This window comes from Trichogramma pretiosum, unplaced genomic scaffold (genome assembly GCF_000599845.2).
Source record: "Trichogramma pretiosum strain Unisexual culture from Peru unplaced genomic scaffold, Tpre_2.0 scaffold51, whole genome shotgun sequence".
Taxonomy (NCBI): Eukaryota; Metazoa; Arthropoda; class Insecta; order Hymenoptera; family Trichogrammatidae; genus Trichogramma; species Trichogramma pretiosum.
In genome coordinates, this window is record NW_019641226.1 from 756,295 (window position 1) to 773,842 (window position 17,548).

The window sequence follows — 17,548 nt, forward strand, 5'->3', positions numbered from 1 at the left end:
GATTTCTGTACACATTCAATTCATTTAGTTTTCTTCGGACTATATAATTATTCGTGACTATTTCATATCTATGATTTGAACACCATAAATACGTTCAAATTTTCGAGTATATGAACCGGACGTAATTCATTAAAAAAAATTGATAAAAACAGAAGATGACCTCATAAAAAAATCGGTTTTACCTTATTTTACTAAAATTAAATGGGTAATCTTTTTTTTTAACGCTAGAATCATGGAAATGTTCAATAAATATAATTATTATGCTTTTTATACACGATCAAGTAAAACTACCATCTAAAATGCTAATATCCCTATGTTTTCCACTACCTAGGTCAATTCGTTTCTCACCATATCATTTATGTTTACATGTGGCATCAGGCGAGCGGTGAGACGGTGTACTTGATTAAGATAACATTGAATAACAATTATATTATAAATAAAAAATGTTGAGAAATTTGGCTAAACGATCCATCGATTCGCAAAAATATAAATGGGAAAAAATGTTATCAAGCAGAGCCAGCAACATTACCGCTCAATCAATCTCGTTAAATAGATTTTGCATGAAACATGGAGTCGATGAAAATACAACCTCAGCTGCCGCCGCTGCCAATTCTTTGGCCGAAATAGCTAAACGTTGGCAGCAGCGTTTTGAAGAAGAGCGAATAAGTGAAGGATTTGAATCGTTCGCTCATATCGCTGCTCATGTTTTAGGCATCAAGGTGGTCAAAATGTTCATTTTCCCTCGTTACTTTTACTAACAATTCAACATTGATATAATTTTTGTAGAGATCTGGGCTGGATGCAATCATGGAAAAAAAACTAACTCAGCAGCAAAGTCAAAAATTGGAAGAATTGTGTTTATGTAGATTGTCTAGGTAAAGTATTTCATCAATTTTAATAATAGTTCAAAATAAATAACAAAATATTTTTTAGCATGCCCGTGCAATATATTGTAGGAGAATGGGACTTTAGAAATATTACTCTAAAGTTAGAACCACCAATTTTTATACCTAGAGTAGAAACTGAGGAGCTGGTTAGCATTGCATTGAATAGGATTGAAAATATGAAAAAAAATCCAATAAAAATTCTAGAAATTGGTTGTGGTTCTGGTGCAATTTGCTTATCTTTATTGCATTCAAATCAATCTGTAAGTTCAGGAACAAGTTTATGCCATGGTGGTAATACAAATAAGTTTTTATGTTTTTCAGATACAACTGGTTGCTATCGATAAAAATCATCATGCATGTACAGTAACAATAGAAAATGCAAGTAACTTAAAAATAAACAAAAACTTGAAAGTTTTGAATGCATCGATTACCAAAGAAGGATCAATACAATCAGAACAAAATATTTCGACAAATGAAGATGTGAACTTTGAAAAATTGAAATTTGATTTGATTATTAGTAATCCACCTTATATTCCAACTAAAAAGATTTTCCGTCTGCAACCAGAAATTAGACTGTAAGTTATAATTAAGTCAATTGGTAGCACAAATGTTTACTTATTTACTTATTTTACAGATACGAAGATTTTTCAGCTTTAGATGGAGGTACAGATGGATTAGATGTAATTGATGCTATATTGAAGTATGCTTGCAAAGCTTTGAATTCTGAAGGCCTAGTACTTTTGGAAGTAAATCATGATCATTCACAAAAAATTCAAGAGCTAATAGAAAAAATGTACTCTAAAGAACTTAAATATCTTGCAACTCATAAAGATATATATGGAAGGGACAGAATAGTTGAAATTATCAAGAATGAGTGAAATTTGGTTTCAAAGTATTTTTGTTGTTATTAATATGAAAACTACTATAGTACAATATATACAAGTAATTTTTTCTAAAAAACACTTAATAATTAAAATTAAAAATGTCATTTAGTATTTAAAATTATCTAAAATTATGTCTTCGGCATCATCATCATCATCATCATCATCATCGTCATCGTCATCATCATGATTATCATTATTATCGTCATCATTTTCAGAATCATTATTTTCACCTTCGGAAGAATCTTCATTTTCACCTTCAGTAGAATCTTCGTCTTCGTCTTTGTCTTCATCAATATTCATCCCAAAGGCTTCATTATCACTTTCATCATCATCATCTGAAAATAACTGGAGTTTTTTTGACTTGACAGTGTTCTCACTTTTATCATCTTTTTCAGACTCTTCAGTTAAATTATCACAAAACTTATCTTCTAAAATGGATTCTTCTTCCCACACTGATTTTAAAAGACTTGTTTTGTTCTTTTTCTTCAATTTTTTGGAACTTGGTTTCGATGGTTCCACATAAGCTGGAGGTGGTTTTATTTTTCCTAAAGGAGTTGGATCATCTAAAACGATTTCACCTTTAGTTACTAAGTATTCAGCATATTGTTCAGGTACACTTTTGAATCGATTGATTTTAGCTCGTATTTGGTTGCTAGTCAACTGATAATGATTTTTACGATCTCTAGCCATTGCCTGAAAAATGAACTCTTATTTAGTCAAATGTATTGATACAAAGATGTTTAACACTAAAGGCATGAAAATTTACCTTATAATCATCTCCATATTTGTCTAGCATATAAGTGGCAAATGATACTTCATTTTTAGGTAACCTAAAGAGCCTGACTCTTGGATGCTTGGCATCTTCTTCTAAACTTTTGGCAACATACTGCTTTGTCGGGATTATTGTTTTAGTATTTTCAAAGTTTTCCCCAGACTTTCCAATACTTTTTAATAGCACATCTTTTGTTGAGTCTGGCATTTTTATTACTTTGTTAGGATCATAAGCTAAGCCCATGTTTAGTAAATTATTACGTGTTGATCTCCTCTTGTCCCATGCCTCTTTGATTTGGGGGCTATTGAAAAAAATAAACATGTTATTATTTTCTGAATTTTAATTCATGCATACTGCACTCACGTCATTGAATTGAGAAGTATTCATTATACAGTAACATTTATAGACTATTAAACATATTGTAAATCTTTAATGTAAATCCTTACCATCCGATGCTGGGTAATTTATTTAATCTGTTACGCAGTCTTTTTTTATTAATGGAAGACATTGTGAGAATAACTTTCTGTTGAATAAATGTCTTTTACACAGTTTGTTATTAGAGCTGGCAGCGTGAACACGTGCATTCACTATTTAGCTCTGCTGCCGGCGCGATGAGCGACTACTTTAGCCAGTTTAAGCTGCCATCTAGATACGAGCGGCAGATTTAAAATGATTTTGTCATTTTTTTAATTTTTGAACCTGATCTTTTGATGGGTAAAATTTTATTTAGAAATCATGGAAATGTTTTTAAATACTTTACACATTTAATAAAAAAAATTTTTTTAATCAACAATTAGGCATTAACATTATTGATATTATAATTAAAAATATATTTTTAATTATAATATGTACATTTTTAAAGTGCTTCAATCAATGAAAAAACATGTAATATTTTTGCAGGATCCCTCCATGATGGTCAAAGTAGGGTATTTCATCGATGATCGATGAATTACATGGTTTCACATCGTTAGTATTCGATCATTGCCCTGTAAAAATTACAAATACACCGTCTTTATTATTTTTTTATCTCAAAGTGCGGAAAGTATTGGTTTTCAAACGGCTGGACATCTTAAAATTGACTTGAGCACGCTATAATAACAAATATAGTAAGCAATTGTGAGGCAGTTGCAACACGACTGTAATATAGGCCCCTCTCTCGTTATGTAATGTACTAATTATAATAATTACAATAAAATGCTAACTTGTTTCATGTCATGCTTTGTATTAGAAATATATAGTATGAGTATTAGATTAGTATCATTTTAATGTTTTTTTATTTCAAAAAGAAATGATTTAGGAGTAAAAAAATCATAGAACAAAAATTATAGCCAAAGAATTGATACGAAATTTTCCAGAATTTTTCGAGAGCTATTTTGAATTTTGAAATGGCCTTTTCAAAAACGGGAAAGGTTTAGCGACTACTTTTAGGACTTATAGCAAATGGCTTATCCTTTCATGGTTCATAACCAACTATTTAAAACGTTGGCACGATAATCTAATCAAACAGCGACCACTCTAACGCGTATAAATATAATTTATTTTTTAAAACTTTAAACCAATATGTATTGATTATAATTGGATGATTTTATCAACATAAATGATATTATACGGATTTTTTTATGGAACAGCTTAACACGTTGATAGATTTTCCGGGCCAGGTTGTCATAGCTATCTTATCGGTCTTCTTTTTTCCTGTTCAGCGGTTAGTAACAAATGAAATATTTAAAAAAGTATGTGAAAAATACGTATCTTCAGTCACGATTTTTGAGAACAATGCTATATCGGAAATCGTGACCAGGCGAGTATTTATACATGCGCATGCATACTAGAAAGCTGTTAATGTATTCATGATCATACAGAGTCAATGAAAAGGTATTGTAAAAATATTGCATTCAAAGTGTTGGCAAATCGTGCTTGCGAGGAGTACATTTTCCTCCTGGTGAAAAATGTTACCAAAAAACTGTAACCGGCGCGCAATCGCCTACTTTTTTCTACCCATATTTTTGGCGACCTTCGAGCGTGAGTAGAGATTCAGCGGTGGGATAATCGAAGTATACTCGAGATAATCGGGGTGAATTTCGCTTGTTTTCGACACTGTACGCGTACGCAGCTACCGACGCCGTCCTGAGCTACGAGGACGAGTATTACTTCTGCGCGGAAGCCGATCGCTACAACTGGACGAGCCACCCGTGTAAAAGGACCTGCAAAGATGGCGAGCCGCCTCGACAGTGCCTCTACGTGTTTGTCGTCGAGCAGTACAGCACCATGAGCAAGGCCTGCTACGACTGTCCGTTCAACATGGCCGACTGCTATCGGCCTCACTGCTTGCCGGGGGATGGTCGGCCCAAAACCGTTTTCACGGCCAATAGGCAAATGCCCGGGACACCTATCGAGGTCGTATTTGCAGCGCTTGTTGCGCTCGAATGAGCTTTTTTTTGTTTCACGAAGAACAGGATGTTTTATGCGCAGGTCTGTCAAAACGACCTGGTCGTCGTGGAAGTGAGAAACACCATGTTGTCCGAGAGCACGACGATCCACTGGCACGGATTCAAGCAGAGAGGTACGCCCTACATGGACGGTGTGCCCTTCGTGTCCCAATGTCCCATCTTGCCTGGTCAGACCTTCCAGTACATATTCAATGCCACAGAGGCAGGAACGTACTTCTGGCACTCGCACATCGGTAGGTGCTGGTCGATCTCTAAATCCTTCCGGTTCGGTTGATCGATTGCAATCGATTCGCTTGTCCTGCAGGATCGCAGAGAGCCGACGGGCTGTACGGACCTTTGATCGTGAGACCCTATCCGAGAAGCAACCCCCACAGGAATCTGTACACGCACGACGTTCACTGCATGTTGCTGACCGACTGGATGGTGCAAGAGGGCGACGACGGCTTCGTCGAGATGTACCATTACCGATCGCGAGTTCGCCCCGAGACTCTTCTGATCAACGGCTTAGGTCGATACCAGCCCTTCCGCCGGAATAATACGCGCGGCCAAATTTTCACCCCGACCGAGACTTTCATGGTCCAACGGGTAAGGAATGCGAGCAATCGGCCACAGCTTGTTTCTTCCTTTTATCGCTATTCTTATGAATGATTCATAGGGTAACCGATACCGATTCCGAATGATCGACGCCGGTGCAGAGGATTGTCCGATCGAAATGTCAATCGACAATCACAAATTGTGGATCGTCAGCCTCGACAGCAACGATGTCGATCCAGTCGAAGGTCAGTATAGTATTTGATAAATTGCCTCCTTAACGATTCGATCGATAAAATTCATTGTCCAGTCGACTCGCTGACTATTTGGCCGGGGGAACGAATTGACTTTGTCATCAATGCCAATCAACGAGTTGGCAATTATTGGATAAGATACCGAGGCCACGGACAATGTGAGCCATCGAACACAACAACTGGAATATATCAGGTTGCTATATTAAGATACAATGGGGCAGCCAACCAAAATCCAAGTTCGGCCGTGGGCTACAACATACCACCCATGACCAATACGACGAGGGTACGCAATTGAAAAATCAATTTTACATCGACTTTTTCGATCTGAAAAGTTTGGGCTCGTTTCAGATATTCAATCCATACAATCGAGGAACCGAAGCGCCACCCTATATATTCATAAACGTACCCGATTTGAACGCAACTGCGCCAAACGATCCTTCGCTGACTCGTCGACCGGATGTTCAGCACTACATCAACTTTGACTTTTACCCGATCGACAACTACGATTTTCATCGTCAAAATCTCTATGGTTATAATCAAGGTAGTCAAATTTCGTAGGCCGCAGATTTAATATGACTTACCGGTGGACTGGACAACGTGAAAATAAGCGCTATTGAATTTTCAGTACCCGCTGACCGGCGAATGGGTACGTTTCAATTGAACCACATATCCCTGAAATTTCCGCCTTTTCCACTGCTCTCGCAATGGGAGGAGATTGGGCCGGATACCCTGTGCAACAGAACCCACACACCGAGAGCGGATTGCCAAAGAGAACATTGCGCTTGCACACACGTGATTCAAGTGGGACTGAACCAAGTCGTCGAGTTGGTTCTCGTCGACGAAGGTGATTGGTCGAGTTGCGACGTTTCAACGATCGTGTACGTATGCAAGCCTGGCTTCGAATGAAATGATTTTTTCTTTGTGGCAGGTCGATACGTCGTAGCGAATCATCCCTTGCACTTGCACGGCCACTTTTTCCGCGTGGTAGCCACGGAAAATTTACGCGGAAACGTGACGATCGATCGAATCAAAGAAATGGACAGACGCAACCAGATTAGGAGAAGACTCGATCGAGCGCCGATCAAAGATACGATGAAGGCACCAGGTGGTGGCTATACGATTCTTCGATTTCACGCCAACAATCCTGGTACGTTAAATATTATTGTAAATTTTAGATCCATTTTCTGAGGATATTTTTCCCAGTCGATATAATTTTGTCAACTTATAAAAAAAATTCATCATTTAAATGGATATCGATAAGAGAAAGGAGTTGTATGAATTTATCCTGATGAAATAATTCTCGCTGGGGAAAGTACTGATGAATCAAAAGTTTAAAAGAAGCTGCTTGTGTCTTTCAACAGGATACTGGTTTTTCCATTGCCACTTTGAGCAGCATACAAATGTCGGAATGTCGTTAATCTTCAAAGTCGGCGAGCACAACCAATTCCCTCCAAAGCCCCAAGGTTTTCCTAAATGTGGAAGTTACACTCCGATAACGGGAAACTCCTTTAACGAAGCTGGTTAAACGGATCATTTATCTTTTTCATAGCTAACAATTTTCTTGTATAATGATAATAATAAAAAACAATAACGATTGAAATAACATTTCTATACATATTGAAGAGTACTTTGTGAATTTTGATAATACCTTGCTATAGCTGATTGAAATTCATTGAGATATTTTCTTAGGCAGTTTTGATTGCATCGTCTTTTTTTTTTAAACGAGGTCTTATTGCGTTTCCAAACATCATCGACTACAATATTTTCATGCTTCGACTAATTTTAGTGCTCAAAATTTTAATCCTTGCCAAATCTAATTATAAAATGTCCAAAAATCAAAAAAGATTACACAGAAGTAAACATTAAAACTAATAACTTTAACTTTACTTATGCTCAGTTATGTATAATAAACAATTAGTTAAACTACTTCGCGGCTCGCGCAGCCTCGACGCAATATAAAGCAGTCCCTGCCCAGTTATGCAAACATGCAGTGGTTAGCGGACAGGGTACACTAAAGTGCAATAAGGTGCGAGAGTATATTGTGCTCATGCCTCATATGCTGCCTCTTGGCTCTTGCTAAAATCGTTCAAGAGATTATTTAAAACGTAACCTAAAAATAAATATTTTAACTCAGTTATGAGATTTGCATGAAACATTCAGTAAGATAACCCAAGTTTAATGCCCAGTTTTTTTATGCAGAAGTATTGGTATGAGGCGTAATTATCGAACCCAAAACAAGACTTAGCGACCGTTCCATCTGATGAAGTTAACACAAGGCGAGAAGAAAGAAAGCGGAATGCGGCACAAGCATATCAGCTACATGGGTAGATGATTTGCAATGCAAAACGTTCGAATTAATTTATAGCAGGGCATTGTGAATTTTTGCTTCCATACTCGCCAAGTATATGTATAAAAGTAACGAAGAAACAAAACATTTTCTAAGTTCATCGCATACACAATGGCCAGTCCAATCAAAATAAAAATGACAGTAGACCAGTGGTTTGCAAATTACAAGCAATGGATTACTAAAAATCCAAATTTAGTTTCCGATATAGAAAGTACGATAAAGTACTTATCATTTTTCACAGCGGGTAAGTATTCTATGTGACTTTTGCAACCAATAAAGATTGAAACTTATTAATTTGATATTTTAGGAAAGTTTAATAGCACAACTTTGACATCTGAAATTGTATACTCTTTACCAAATCTCATGGTACTTTTTAACGATCAACTTATTAGAGCTAGCAGAAATACAGAAACAAAATTACCATCTCTACAATCAAAGATAAAAATATGGTTGACCATTATTGATTACACTGAAGCTTTGTTTGAAGTATCTGCTAAAAAAGTCTGGGGAGAAGGAGGTAAATGGTTTGTCATTGCACTTATTCAATTGCTCAAGTAAGTGAACCTCTAATTATAAGTATGTATGTTTACAAAATTTGATTTCAAAAACTTACTCTACACTTGTATATATTCAACAGAGTTGTTATGCGATTATTTCTGGTCTTCCGGTATAAAGAACGAATTACTCAAACACCTGCAATACCACCATTAGACAGAGAAAAATTTAATGAAAAGAATGATGGACTGCAGCCAACTAGAGAAGCTTTTTCATTGAAACGATCTGGAAAAGTTATCAGAACTGTTAGAAGCAGCGCTTCACATCCAAGAACATGGACACCACCAGCTTCTTCTACTTTTATTGAAACAGAAGAACTGAATGATTCAACTATTGGAGCTCTAAAAAAATCCCTTCTTATAGCTGAGGTATGCACTCAGTTAAATACTACATTTTGATATAAATGAGAGAAAATAATTTTATTAATTTTCTTAAAGACAATGTATATTGTTAAACCACTTTTGCACCTTGGATGTTTGTCCATGAGTGGACCCAAAAATTGGAACCCATGGCTCTTATCATTCCTTATTGATCTTGCAAGGTATTTTCTTATTATACAAATTAGTTTTGTTTGAAAAAAAATATTCATGAATAACATTATTTAAATCAATATTTTTCAGTTTAAAAATTTTGAATCAAGAAACTAGACTCAACAGAGAAGAACAAGAGGAATTAAGTCGAAGAAGACTTGGGCTGCTTCTGTATATATTACGATCTCCTTTCTATGATAATTGTAGTAGAAGAAGAATCAATGCTTTACTTGAAACTGTTTCTAAAACGGTTCCACTTGCAAGATTAATTGCTGAGCCATTAGCTAGATATCTACCACATTGGCAAAATACATATTTCTACATGTGGTCAAGTTGAACTGATAAAATTGGTATTTGTACATGAATCATTTGGAGGGTGTAACAGATAATATATTGTTAATCATAAGAATTTTTGAGAATCACTATTGTTTTGTTGTTAAGCAGTATCATAGAATATATGTCTCTTGGATTTAATCAGGACTTGTATTTTTAACTATTTGTGATGTAAAATTATTTGAATTTATAAACTGTGGAATGTAATTTTGACGTTTGTAACATTTTTTATTGTTTTTTTGATAAGAATTTTTTTGTGGCTAGTTTGTAATTATTTGACTAGAATTCAGAGGTTTATATAGAATTGTAAATTCAATATAATTGTGTTGATCAAGTGCCATTGCGCATCAAAATATTGAATAGTTGATATACTCAAAAACTATACATTGAGCATTCCAAACACAATATTTATAATTTGAAGGGTTGAGGAAATGAATAATTTATACTTTTCATTAACGAGTAAATAAATGACTTACGAAAAATTTCAGATTTTCATTCTTTTCTTATTTTAAATTTTTAGCTGGAAACAAATGATAAAAGTAATAATAATATAGAGTTATAACATAAACAATATAACGTAGACATATGTAACATCTTGAAAGGTATGAATACTTATACATCAAAATTTACTTTAATGACACAAGTGATACAAGTTGAATATATTTGGTTGCATTTGAAAAAATGTATCTTGAAATTAAAATATTTTATTCAATCATTTGTAAGAGCGAATTCACAGTCACATCTTTTCTACCACCATTCACATCATAAACTGATTTGATTACTTCTGGATCTATGTTTGAAAACATTTCATTAAGCTGAAAAAAGCATATTAGCATGAAAGTTTTATAATTTGTAAAAACGATAATAATGTTTTTACCTGTTTTAATTCTTCTTCAGCTTGAGGTCTTGAACTTGGCAAAACATTCATCTCAGGATTGACTGGAGGCTGTGTATAAACATTTACAGGAGCAAATGGAATCATACTGTTGGTTGGATTTGTTGATGGCACCATCACCACATTTGAAGCCATACCCATGTAAGGTCTTGGTACCCTTACCTGAGAGGTAATAAATTTAAATCATTTATTAACTTTGTTCATTTGGTGTAAGTTTATATTGGTTTTTTTACCTCATAACTTAAAACTACATTGATGGACCCTTCTTGATCATCTCCTTGTTTTCCACTTAATAAATACCAGTCTTCATAAGTTGTTCCCTTTTCTAATACTTGGGATGGAATAGTAATGTGTCCCCATGCAATCAAGTCATCCATTGTAAAAGAGCATTCATCATAAATTTCTACATAAATTTGTTTGATTCCAGGTGGAAGGAAGCTGCAAGAACAGATTAAATTAGAAAGATATACTTTGATTTGAAAAATGGAGCAAATTTGATATCCTTACACTTGAATGACTTTATTCCAATGGGGGTTTTTACCACCTTTTCTATCTGTATGAGTTTCATATATTGTATGGCCAACTCTTAATCTTACATAAGGATCCATTCCAGTTAGTCCATAATTTTTAACTAATTTGGCCTGAAAAAAGTATGTGTACATGAGTTGAAGAAGATCATGCTGATGTAAATGAAGAATCTTACTTGTACAACTGTAATAGTGAGTCTGCCCATCGAACACATGGTCTGATTTTGCATTTGAAGCATGGCATGGGCAGCTGCAGATTCATGATCCCTCGATCTTGCCTGACTCTCGGTCAAGTCATTAGTTCCATCATCCAATCTCAGAAAATTAGCAGGCAATTCACCCAACATGGCCTGTAAGCATAAAAAAGTTTCACGCGAATGAGTTGTTACAAATTTTTTCGCAATATTCCTAATACCTGGTAAGCTACTTATACGACTATTACTCACTCGTTCTCTCCACTCATCAGTGAGACGTTTTTTTGTGCCTTCCATGTCGTTGCTATGTTTTGCGTATTATTGTGTCTCTCGATGAAAATCTTTGTTGCGAGTAGACGACTACTTCGATGCTTAAGGCTGTACGATTCAGTCTCATCCAAAAGGCCTCTAGATTATTTCTTTTTTTTTAACGGAGCAAAGTGCAGCTATCAGGCATGACACTCGTTAGGACTAGTAGCTTCGTAAGAACTACTCGTTGCGAAGTGTCAATAATGTTGTTGTTGTCGTGAACAGCTGCGGCTGACGAGCAACTCTAGAACGTTTTGCACGGCATATAGCTATTGAGATATGTGTGGAATGACAGCGCGCGTCACAAGTGTCACAATACCCGAGAAGCTCATGTTGCTATATGCGTGCTTTGCGGCAAGCCAACCTGCTCGACTGCCTCGCAAGTGACAAGTTCTGACCGCACAATTTGTGAATGATCATTCAATTTTCAATGTGTTATATTGCTAACAAGCAGCGCATGCGCGACTAGCAACATTTTTCCATTTGCTGGAGCGATGCATTAACATTTCATAATTTTATCGTTTAATTATGTAGTCGCATGGATATCGAAGTAAATTGCAATACAATCGGAGTTCATGAGTAGGGAAAACATTTCAAATATTTTTATGAGATCTAAGTACAGGGAAAAGTCATTTGAATTTTATTTGCATGAAAATTTAATAAAAGACTGAAAGCTAATTGAGCTAGTCTTCGCACACAATCATTTTTATTATTATTTAGATTATTTATCGATTATCAATTATATGATCAATTTATTCTCATTAACTCCTAATCGTATCAACTACTTTCTGTGTTGGAATATCGAAAATTACCTAATTATTTAATGGTATAATAAGCCTATATGCGATTCTTAAATTTTCCGGTAACTATAGAGAATATGCCTTCATTAGTCCCAGTCTCGTTAATTCTGCAAGCAGATACCTTATTTGTTCCAATAAAAATAATAATAATTATATATAAACAATTCGATTTTCGTCGCTTTTTTGGTTCGGCCCTCGTTATATGCGGTAGTTATGTTTCAAAAAAGTACCGAGCATAACGAGAGAAAATGCAGATGGTTACGTTATCAGTGATTAATTATTGAATACATTAATATAAAATTATACAGAGGTTTCAGGTTTCCACAATCCCATCTACTAATCATTCTGTACTAAGAGGCATTACTAGATCTAAGATTTACCAAGCTTAGAGATAATCAAATCCTTCACCTGTTCGACCTTTCGGCCGTCTTGAACCGCGAATAAGGTGAACTTATCGTTGCGTTTGTCAATTCGCGTGTAAGGGTAAACCGCGAATACGTAAACTCCGTATAACTAAGGTCACCTGTATTTCGCAATCTATTGTAACATTTTCATCGTGCAACTACTTTGCGCGTTGAGATAGTATCCTAATTATAGAATTTCAACATAATTTTTCAAAGTAAACAATTTGTTTTAGAAATTGCCTACTTTCACTCGTGCTATTAATTGCAATTATATGTGCGAATATCATTTTTAAGGCTATTTACCTATCAATTAATTATGAATTGAGATATTTTTTAAATTTATGTACGAAAAATTCGCACCGTGATGTTTGAACTTAAAAATATATATGTTATGTTACCATTTTCCAATTTGAAATGATGAAAATAACATCGGCTGTAGTTTCTCGGAAAGAGTCGATTACTTAAAAGACGTGATAAAATATTTCAAGACCTAAAGAAACAATAACTATTTGAGTATCGCAATAATTTGCTCTAAAAGTTTGGAAACTATTAACAAATTGTAAACAAAATTCAAGCTGTTCTATCCATTCTGGCCATTTCTGGCAATATATGCAAATAATACATTTTTTTTTAATCGTTGGCCAAGCTGGAAGATAAATCAAGATATATTTTTGAAATTAACGTGCTTTAAAATGTATTTTGAGACCATTCAAATGTTAACTAATTTACTTTCTCCAAAAAATGAAAATGCTACTAGTTATCGAAAATAAATATAATTAGAAATTTAAGGAGTACTTGTCGATTCCTTCCATCATTTTCAGTTCATCGTTTCCCGACTGCGAACATGATATTATGTGGCACATACGTAAGTCCTAAAGCCCCATACTCGTGAAACAAAAAAAAAGTTCATAAAATATAAAGAAACGATGTTAACTATATCAACCCGAGTAAAAAACGTGATATACAAGGTATTTTACGTATACTATTGCATGAAAGAGATTGTCACATCACATACTTGAAACGGTTCGTAGCTTTTATATCATAACAACATTATTTCTCATTAAAACCACCATTAAAACATTATTTATAATTAAAATTGCTTTGAAATTTTCAATTTTCAAATGTATGAATTATACAAGTTATCGACATGAGCTCATCGTAGGTAAAATTTGTGTACAAATGTCCAAAAGAGGAAGACAGATCAGTTGTTGTCTTAATTCTATTTATTTCTCAATAATCACATGGTATCTATGGATTTGACAAACTAATAACACGACAGAGAGTCGGTTGGATAATTGTAGACAGTCAGTCGTCTGTGTACTGTGGTATGCGATCGCGCATATGTGTAAATATAATTAGTTTCACGTGCTACTATTATACTTGTCGTTGCAATTGATTTATAAAATCAATTTGAAATGTCTTCTCAGCAGAAAAAACACACGCAATTCGCGACTCTTCAGCCAAAGGCACCCGAATATTCCTTGAACGTGGAACGCATTGAGTTCCAAACTGGAGTGTATGCATTTTTATTACGAAACATACAAAATGTTACGGTACAACAATCGGTGCATGAACGTATTATCATGCGGCAAAATTTATTGTCACAATTAAAGGCATTAGCAGTTAATAAAGAACTGCATTCCTCACAGAAAAGGTCAAAACTCCAGCAACTATTGACAACAATTCAAGATTCTGGATTATTTCTAGAGATACAAGGTTTCAGCTGGTTTTTGATGCAAGCAATTTTTAAAAACGAGAGCGACGAAGTTATTAAATTTCTCATAAGATGTGGTTGTAAAGTTTTCGTCGACATGCAAGGTACGTCGGCCCTTCACTTAGCGGCCTTCAGAAAGAGAATAACAATAGTCGATGAACTCTTGCCCTTGGTGAAGACTAATTTTTCCGATCAACACGGCTTGTCGGTCTTTCACCTAGCTTGCCTATCCCGAAACGTTTATCAGATGCAAAGATTCATAGATAGCGGTGCCGACGTCAACCGCCGATGCCAGATGCCCGAATCAATCCATTCGAGGTTTCATTTTTGGAGCGAGGATTTCCATGCCGATTTCAAAGATCTCGAATTGTGCGGCAAGAGTGGCTTGACGCCTTTGCACCTTTGTATGTCGAGATTTTTTGAAAAACACCAGTGCCAGGACTGCCAGTGCGAAAGATACAAATCAGAGGCCGCGGCGGTGCGACTGCTCCTGCTCAACGGAGCCGATCCGAACGCGAAAAACAGCAGCGGCGAGACCCCCCTGCAGATCGCCGTGGCCCGCTATCAGTACGACGTGGTCAAGGAGCTGCTGGACTTCAAGGCAGACCTCAACATGCTGGTGGTTGACCAGCCGCAAACCTTCAACCACTGCAGGCACTGCTCCTTGAAGTCCATACTCAACTTCTTCGAGATACTTCAGCTGTTCGAAAGCAAGGGAATGCTTCTGAGCCCGATGAAAAAGTTGCAGCATTTCAAAAATTTTATCCGTCCACATTTGTATCTTCGTAAGGCTTCGCATTCCCATACATTAATATAAATTATTAATAAAGGTGATCTCAGAGTGGACCTTTTTTTTAGATAACCTGGTCCACGGCTGGAGTTTCTCGAAAAACTGGGACACCGAGTTTCACGATGACACGGCCAAGGCTTATTACAAAATGTTTGTAAACTTTGACGAGCAGGTAAAAAAGGCGTTTAAACTCATGAGCCAAACCAAGATCAAAAATCAACAAACGCTTTGCGATATCTACAAATCTAACCCAGACGAAGTATACCCGATTGTGGTAAATTCCAACTATTGGTCGGTAGTGAATTCGAGAGACTTTGACAATGATTATTTTCTCTACTCACGAATCTTAGTTGACATAATTGCTAAAAGTTTTGTTAGAAGATATTGCGAGATTTTGGCCAACGAATTTTTACCCTCATTAGTTGAACTGTCAGATGCTTCTATTGAATATTCAAATATAGATGGTCTAATTTATTTGTGTGATACCGCTGCTGATGCTCATCCTAATTTATTCAACTCGACAATAATATAATTGCACAAAAACTATAGCATTGTCAGTCCTTGCGTAATTTTAATTAGAAAGTTAGCTTAAAAAGCTTTTTTGACTATTTCTTTAATTGCATAATTATTAAAGTCATTGATGTATCAACGATTTCATCGTTACCAACCAGATTTTGTGTAATTATCTCAAATGCGATTGGCATTGTACATTTTATGCGTGTGACATTAGTACTCATTTGAATCGATTGTTTAAGCAAGTTGGTTCGACATTTTATGTGAGTAATCAAATTTTTTAAATATATGGTCTATATTATTATTTATGATGTAACGATAATTGTTTAACCTACTACATAATCACCTTATACATAAGTATTATTATTCAGTCGCAACAAAACAATAACATCACTTTAGCTTTAAAATCACTGATTTACAATTAGTTTAATTTAATAAAATTCAATTTTATTACTTCGTGAAGAACAAAATAATTTAAAGAACGAACAAATCACAACTTTACTTTCAATTTATATCAAATTAATTCAGGTATTGCCCGTGGGGGTTCTGCTGCTAAATACAATGTTACAGGGTTGAATTCGATTCAGAATTTCATTTAATTTTTTTTTCAAGAAATTAAATTTATTAGATGGCTGTAATGAAAAAAAACTATCGAGAGAAAAATAAAACGACTATTAGTTTTTTATATGGTGTTGTGAGTATTGTAGTGAGCTGTGTTGCCGCTAGGTGGCACAGAGTGAAAGTGCGGTTCACGCGAATGAGTTTGTCAAGTCTGTGCGTTAAATAGACCTAAGGAAAGCTTGTAAGGAAGGCTTGTAATTTTGATAACGAAGTGTTTGTCAATGAAGTTGCTAACAATGGAGGTTCTGTACAGAAAGTATTATATTGTGGTACATAGCTCGAGTTTATCGTAAAACTTGTCCTTACCGTAGCGTACAGATTAGCATATTCGGATTGGAAGTGCTCGTCTTTCGAGTAAGAAAATCGACTCGCATATTCAATGACGTAATTGCATCGTGGTGGAATATCTAATACTTGATGGCATGCTCGGCACAAGACTGAATTCGAGCTGTAGCTTGAAAGCAAGTCCCGATATAGGTCCGAGCACATCGGCCCGGTTTTGGTTGATTATTTTTTCGTTAATTCGAAGACTCGAGGAACTTTTTGCAAGTTGTACGTCGCAGCCCTTCCGAACAATTTCAAACGTCACCTGTCCGATGCAATTCGTATTGGACGAATCACGAGCCAAGGTCACTATCATGCCTACCTTTTCGAGCCTCGAGCATCGCAGTCTAATTAAGTTGGGCATCAAGTTTACCGTATATCTATTAAAAGCACATGCTCTAGGAAAATTAGAACTTCTCGCGAGTCGCGGTTATATTTAAAGCCCTATCTCTCCGCGCAAGTAAACGTCTTTTCTGCTTGGACGGCGTCCAGCAGCGCGCAAAATCGTCTTCTCGAATATTATTCGAGAATATCGTAGTATATGACAAGCGAGAGAGATTGTTGAACTCTGAATAATTATAAACGCGCCTTAAAATGTATATTAAATGTCTTGCCCCTCGTGGAAAGCTCAAAATTGAGTTTGCTTTCGATATAAAAACTTAATTTCACATGTAAGTGGAAAACTTTCGGTGGAAAACTTTTAATTTCAAACTAATCGACGATCATCGAAAAACGGAAAGAATTATTCGAAATAAAAATTGTTTTTTGCATTTGAAGATTATTTAGATCGAGGAGAATAAATATTTTGCCACTGCTATGTCTTGCAGTGTCCATGGAAAATACCCCTTAAATTACATTTAAAAGTAACCACTCGAATTTGATAATTTGAGCATTTACCTCGTTGTTATTTCAGCATC

At 35.5% G+C, this 17,548-nt stretch overlaps 6 protein-coding genes across 8 annotated transcripts; 4 read left to right on the top strand and 2 right to left on the bottom strand.

Moving 5' to 3' along the window:
* The first annotated feature begins 379 nt into the window (after positions 1–379).
* On the top strand, positions 380–1,888 carry LOC106660493 (hemK methyltransferase family member 1-like). The gene is made up of 5 exons (XM_014383465.2): positions 380–719; positions 787–875; positions 934–1,147; positions 1,209–1,462; positions 1,522–1,888. The coding sequence occupies exons 1-5, from the start codon at positions 444–446 to the stop codon at positions 1,763–1,765; spliced, it is 1,077 nt and encodes a 358-aa protein (XP_014238951.1). The 5' UTR covers positions 380–443; the 3' UTR covers positions 1,766–1,888.
* On the bottom strand, positions 1,877–3,165 carry LOC106660268 (probable DNA-directed RNA polymerase subunit delta). Its single transcript, XM_014383198.1, has 3 exons — positions 2,990–3,165; positions 2,538–2,844; positions 1,877–2,464 (listed from the first exon to the last, which is right to left on the bottom strand). Exons 1-3 carry the CDS (start codon positions 3,049–3,051, stop codon positions 1,877–1,879), a joined length of 957 nt encoding a protein of 318 aa, XP_014238684.1. The 5' UTR covers positions 3,052–3,165.
* A 1,262-nt stretch (positions 3,166–4,427) lies between these two features.
* LOC106660414 (laccase-2-like) lies at positions 4,428–7,375 on the top strand. The gene is made up of 10 exons (XM_023458275.1): positions 4,428–4,562; positions 4,654–4,937; positions 5,013–5,223; positions 5,295–5,575; positions 5,646–5,769; positions 5,832–6,058; positions 6,124–6,316; positions 6,401–6,619; positions 6,704–6,922; positions 7,137–7,375. The coding sequence occupies exons 1-10, from the start codon at positions 4,490–4,492 to the stop codon at positions 7,298–7,300; spliced, it is 1,995 nt and encodes a 664-aa protein (XP_023314043.1). The 5' UTR covers positions 4,428–4,489; the 3' UTR covers positions 7,301–7,375.
* Positions 7,376–7,567: 192 nt separating this feature from the next.
* On the top strand, positions 7,568–9,996 carry LOC106660407 (peroxisomal membrane protein PEX16). Of its 3 annotated transcripts, none has more exons than XM_014383364.2 (6): positions 7,568–7,880; positions 7,962–8,366; positions 8,430–8,676; positions 8,760–9,045; positions 9,115–9,218; positions 9,298–9,996. In XM_014383364.2, exons 2-6 carry the CDS (start codon positions 8,234–8,236, stop codon positions 9,542–9,544), a joined length of 1,017 nt encoding a protein of 338 aa, XP_014238850.1. In that variant the 5' UTR covers positions 7,568–7,880; positions 7,962–8,233; the 3' UTR covers positions 9,545–9,996. The 3 variants fall into 3 exon arrangements, with proteins under 3 accessions (XP_014238850.1, XP_014238849.1, XP_014238848.1); XM_014383363.2 differs by having other exon boundaries at positions 7,975–8,366; XM_014383362.2 differs by having other exon boundaries at positions 7,568–8,366.
* Positions 9,997–10,022: 26 nt separating this feature from the next.
* LOC106660405 (toll-interacting protein B-like) lies at positions 10,023–11,837 on the bottom strand. The gene is made up of 6 exons (XM_014383361.2): positions 11,409–11,837; positions 11,139–11,312; positions 10,943–11,076; positions 10,669–10,873; positions 10,418–10,597; positions 10,023–10,355 (listed from the first exon to the last, which is right to left on the bottom strand). The coding sequence occupies exons 1-6, from the start codon at positions 11,451–11,453 to the stop codon at positions 10,245–10,247; spliced, it is 849 nt and encodes a 282-aa protein (XP_014238847.1). The 5' UTR covers positions 11,454–11,837; the 3' UTR covers positions 10,023–10,244.
* Positions 11,838–13,964: 2,127 nt separating this feature from the next.
* On the top strand, positions 13,965–15,990 carry LOC106660478. Its single transcript, XM_014383448.2, has 2 exons — positions 13,965–15,168; positions 15,242–15,990. Exons 1-2 carry the CDS (start codon positions 14,085–14,087, stop codon positions 15,703–15,705), a joined length of 1,548 nt encoding a protein of 515 aa, XP_014238934.1. The 5' UTR covers positions 13,965–14,084; the 3' UTR covers positions 15,706–15,990.
* The last annotated feature ends 1,558 nt before the right edge of the window (positions 15,991–17,548 follow it).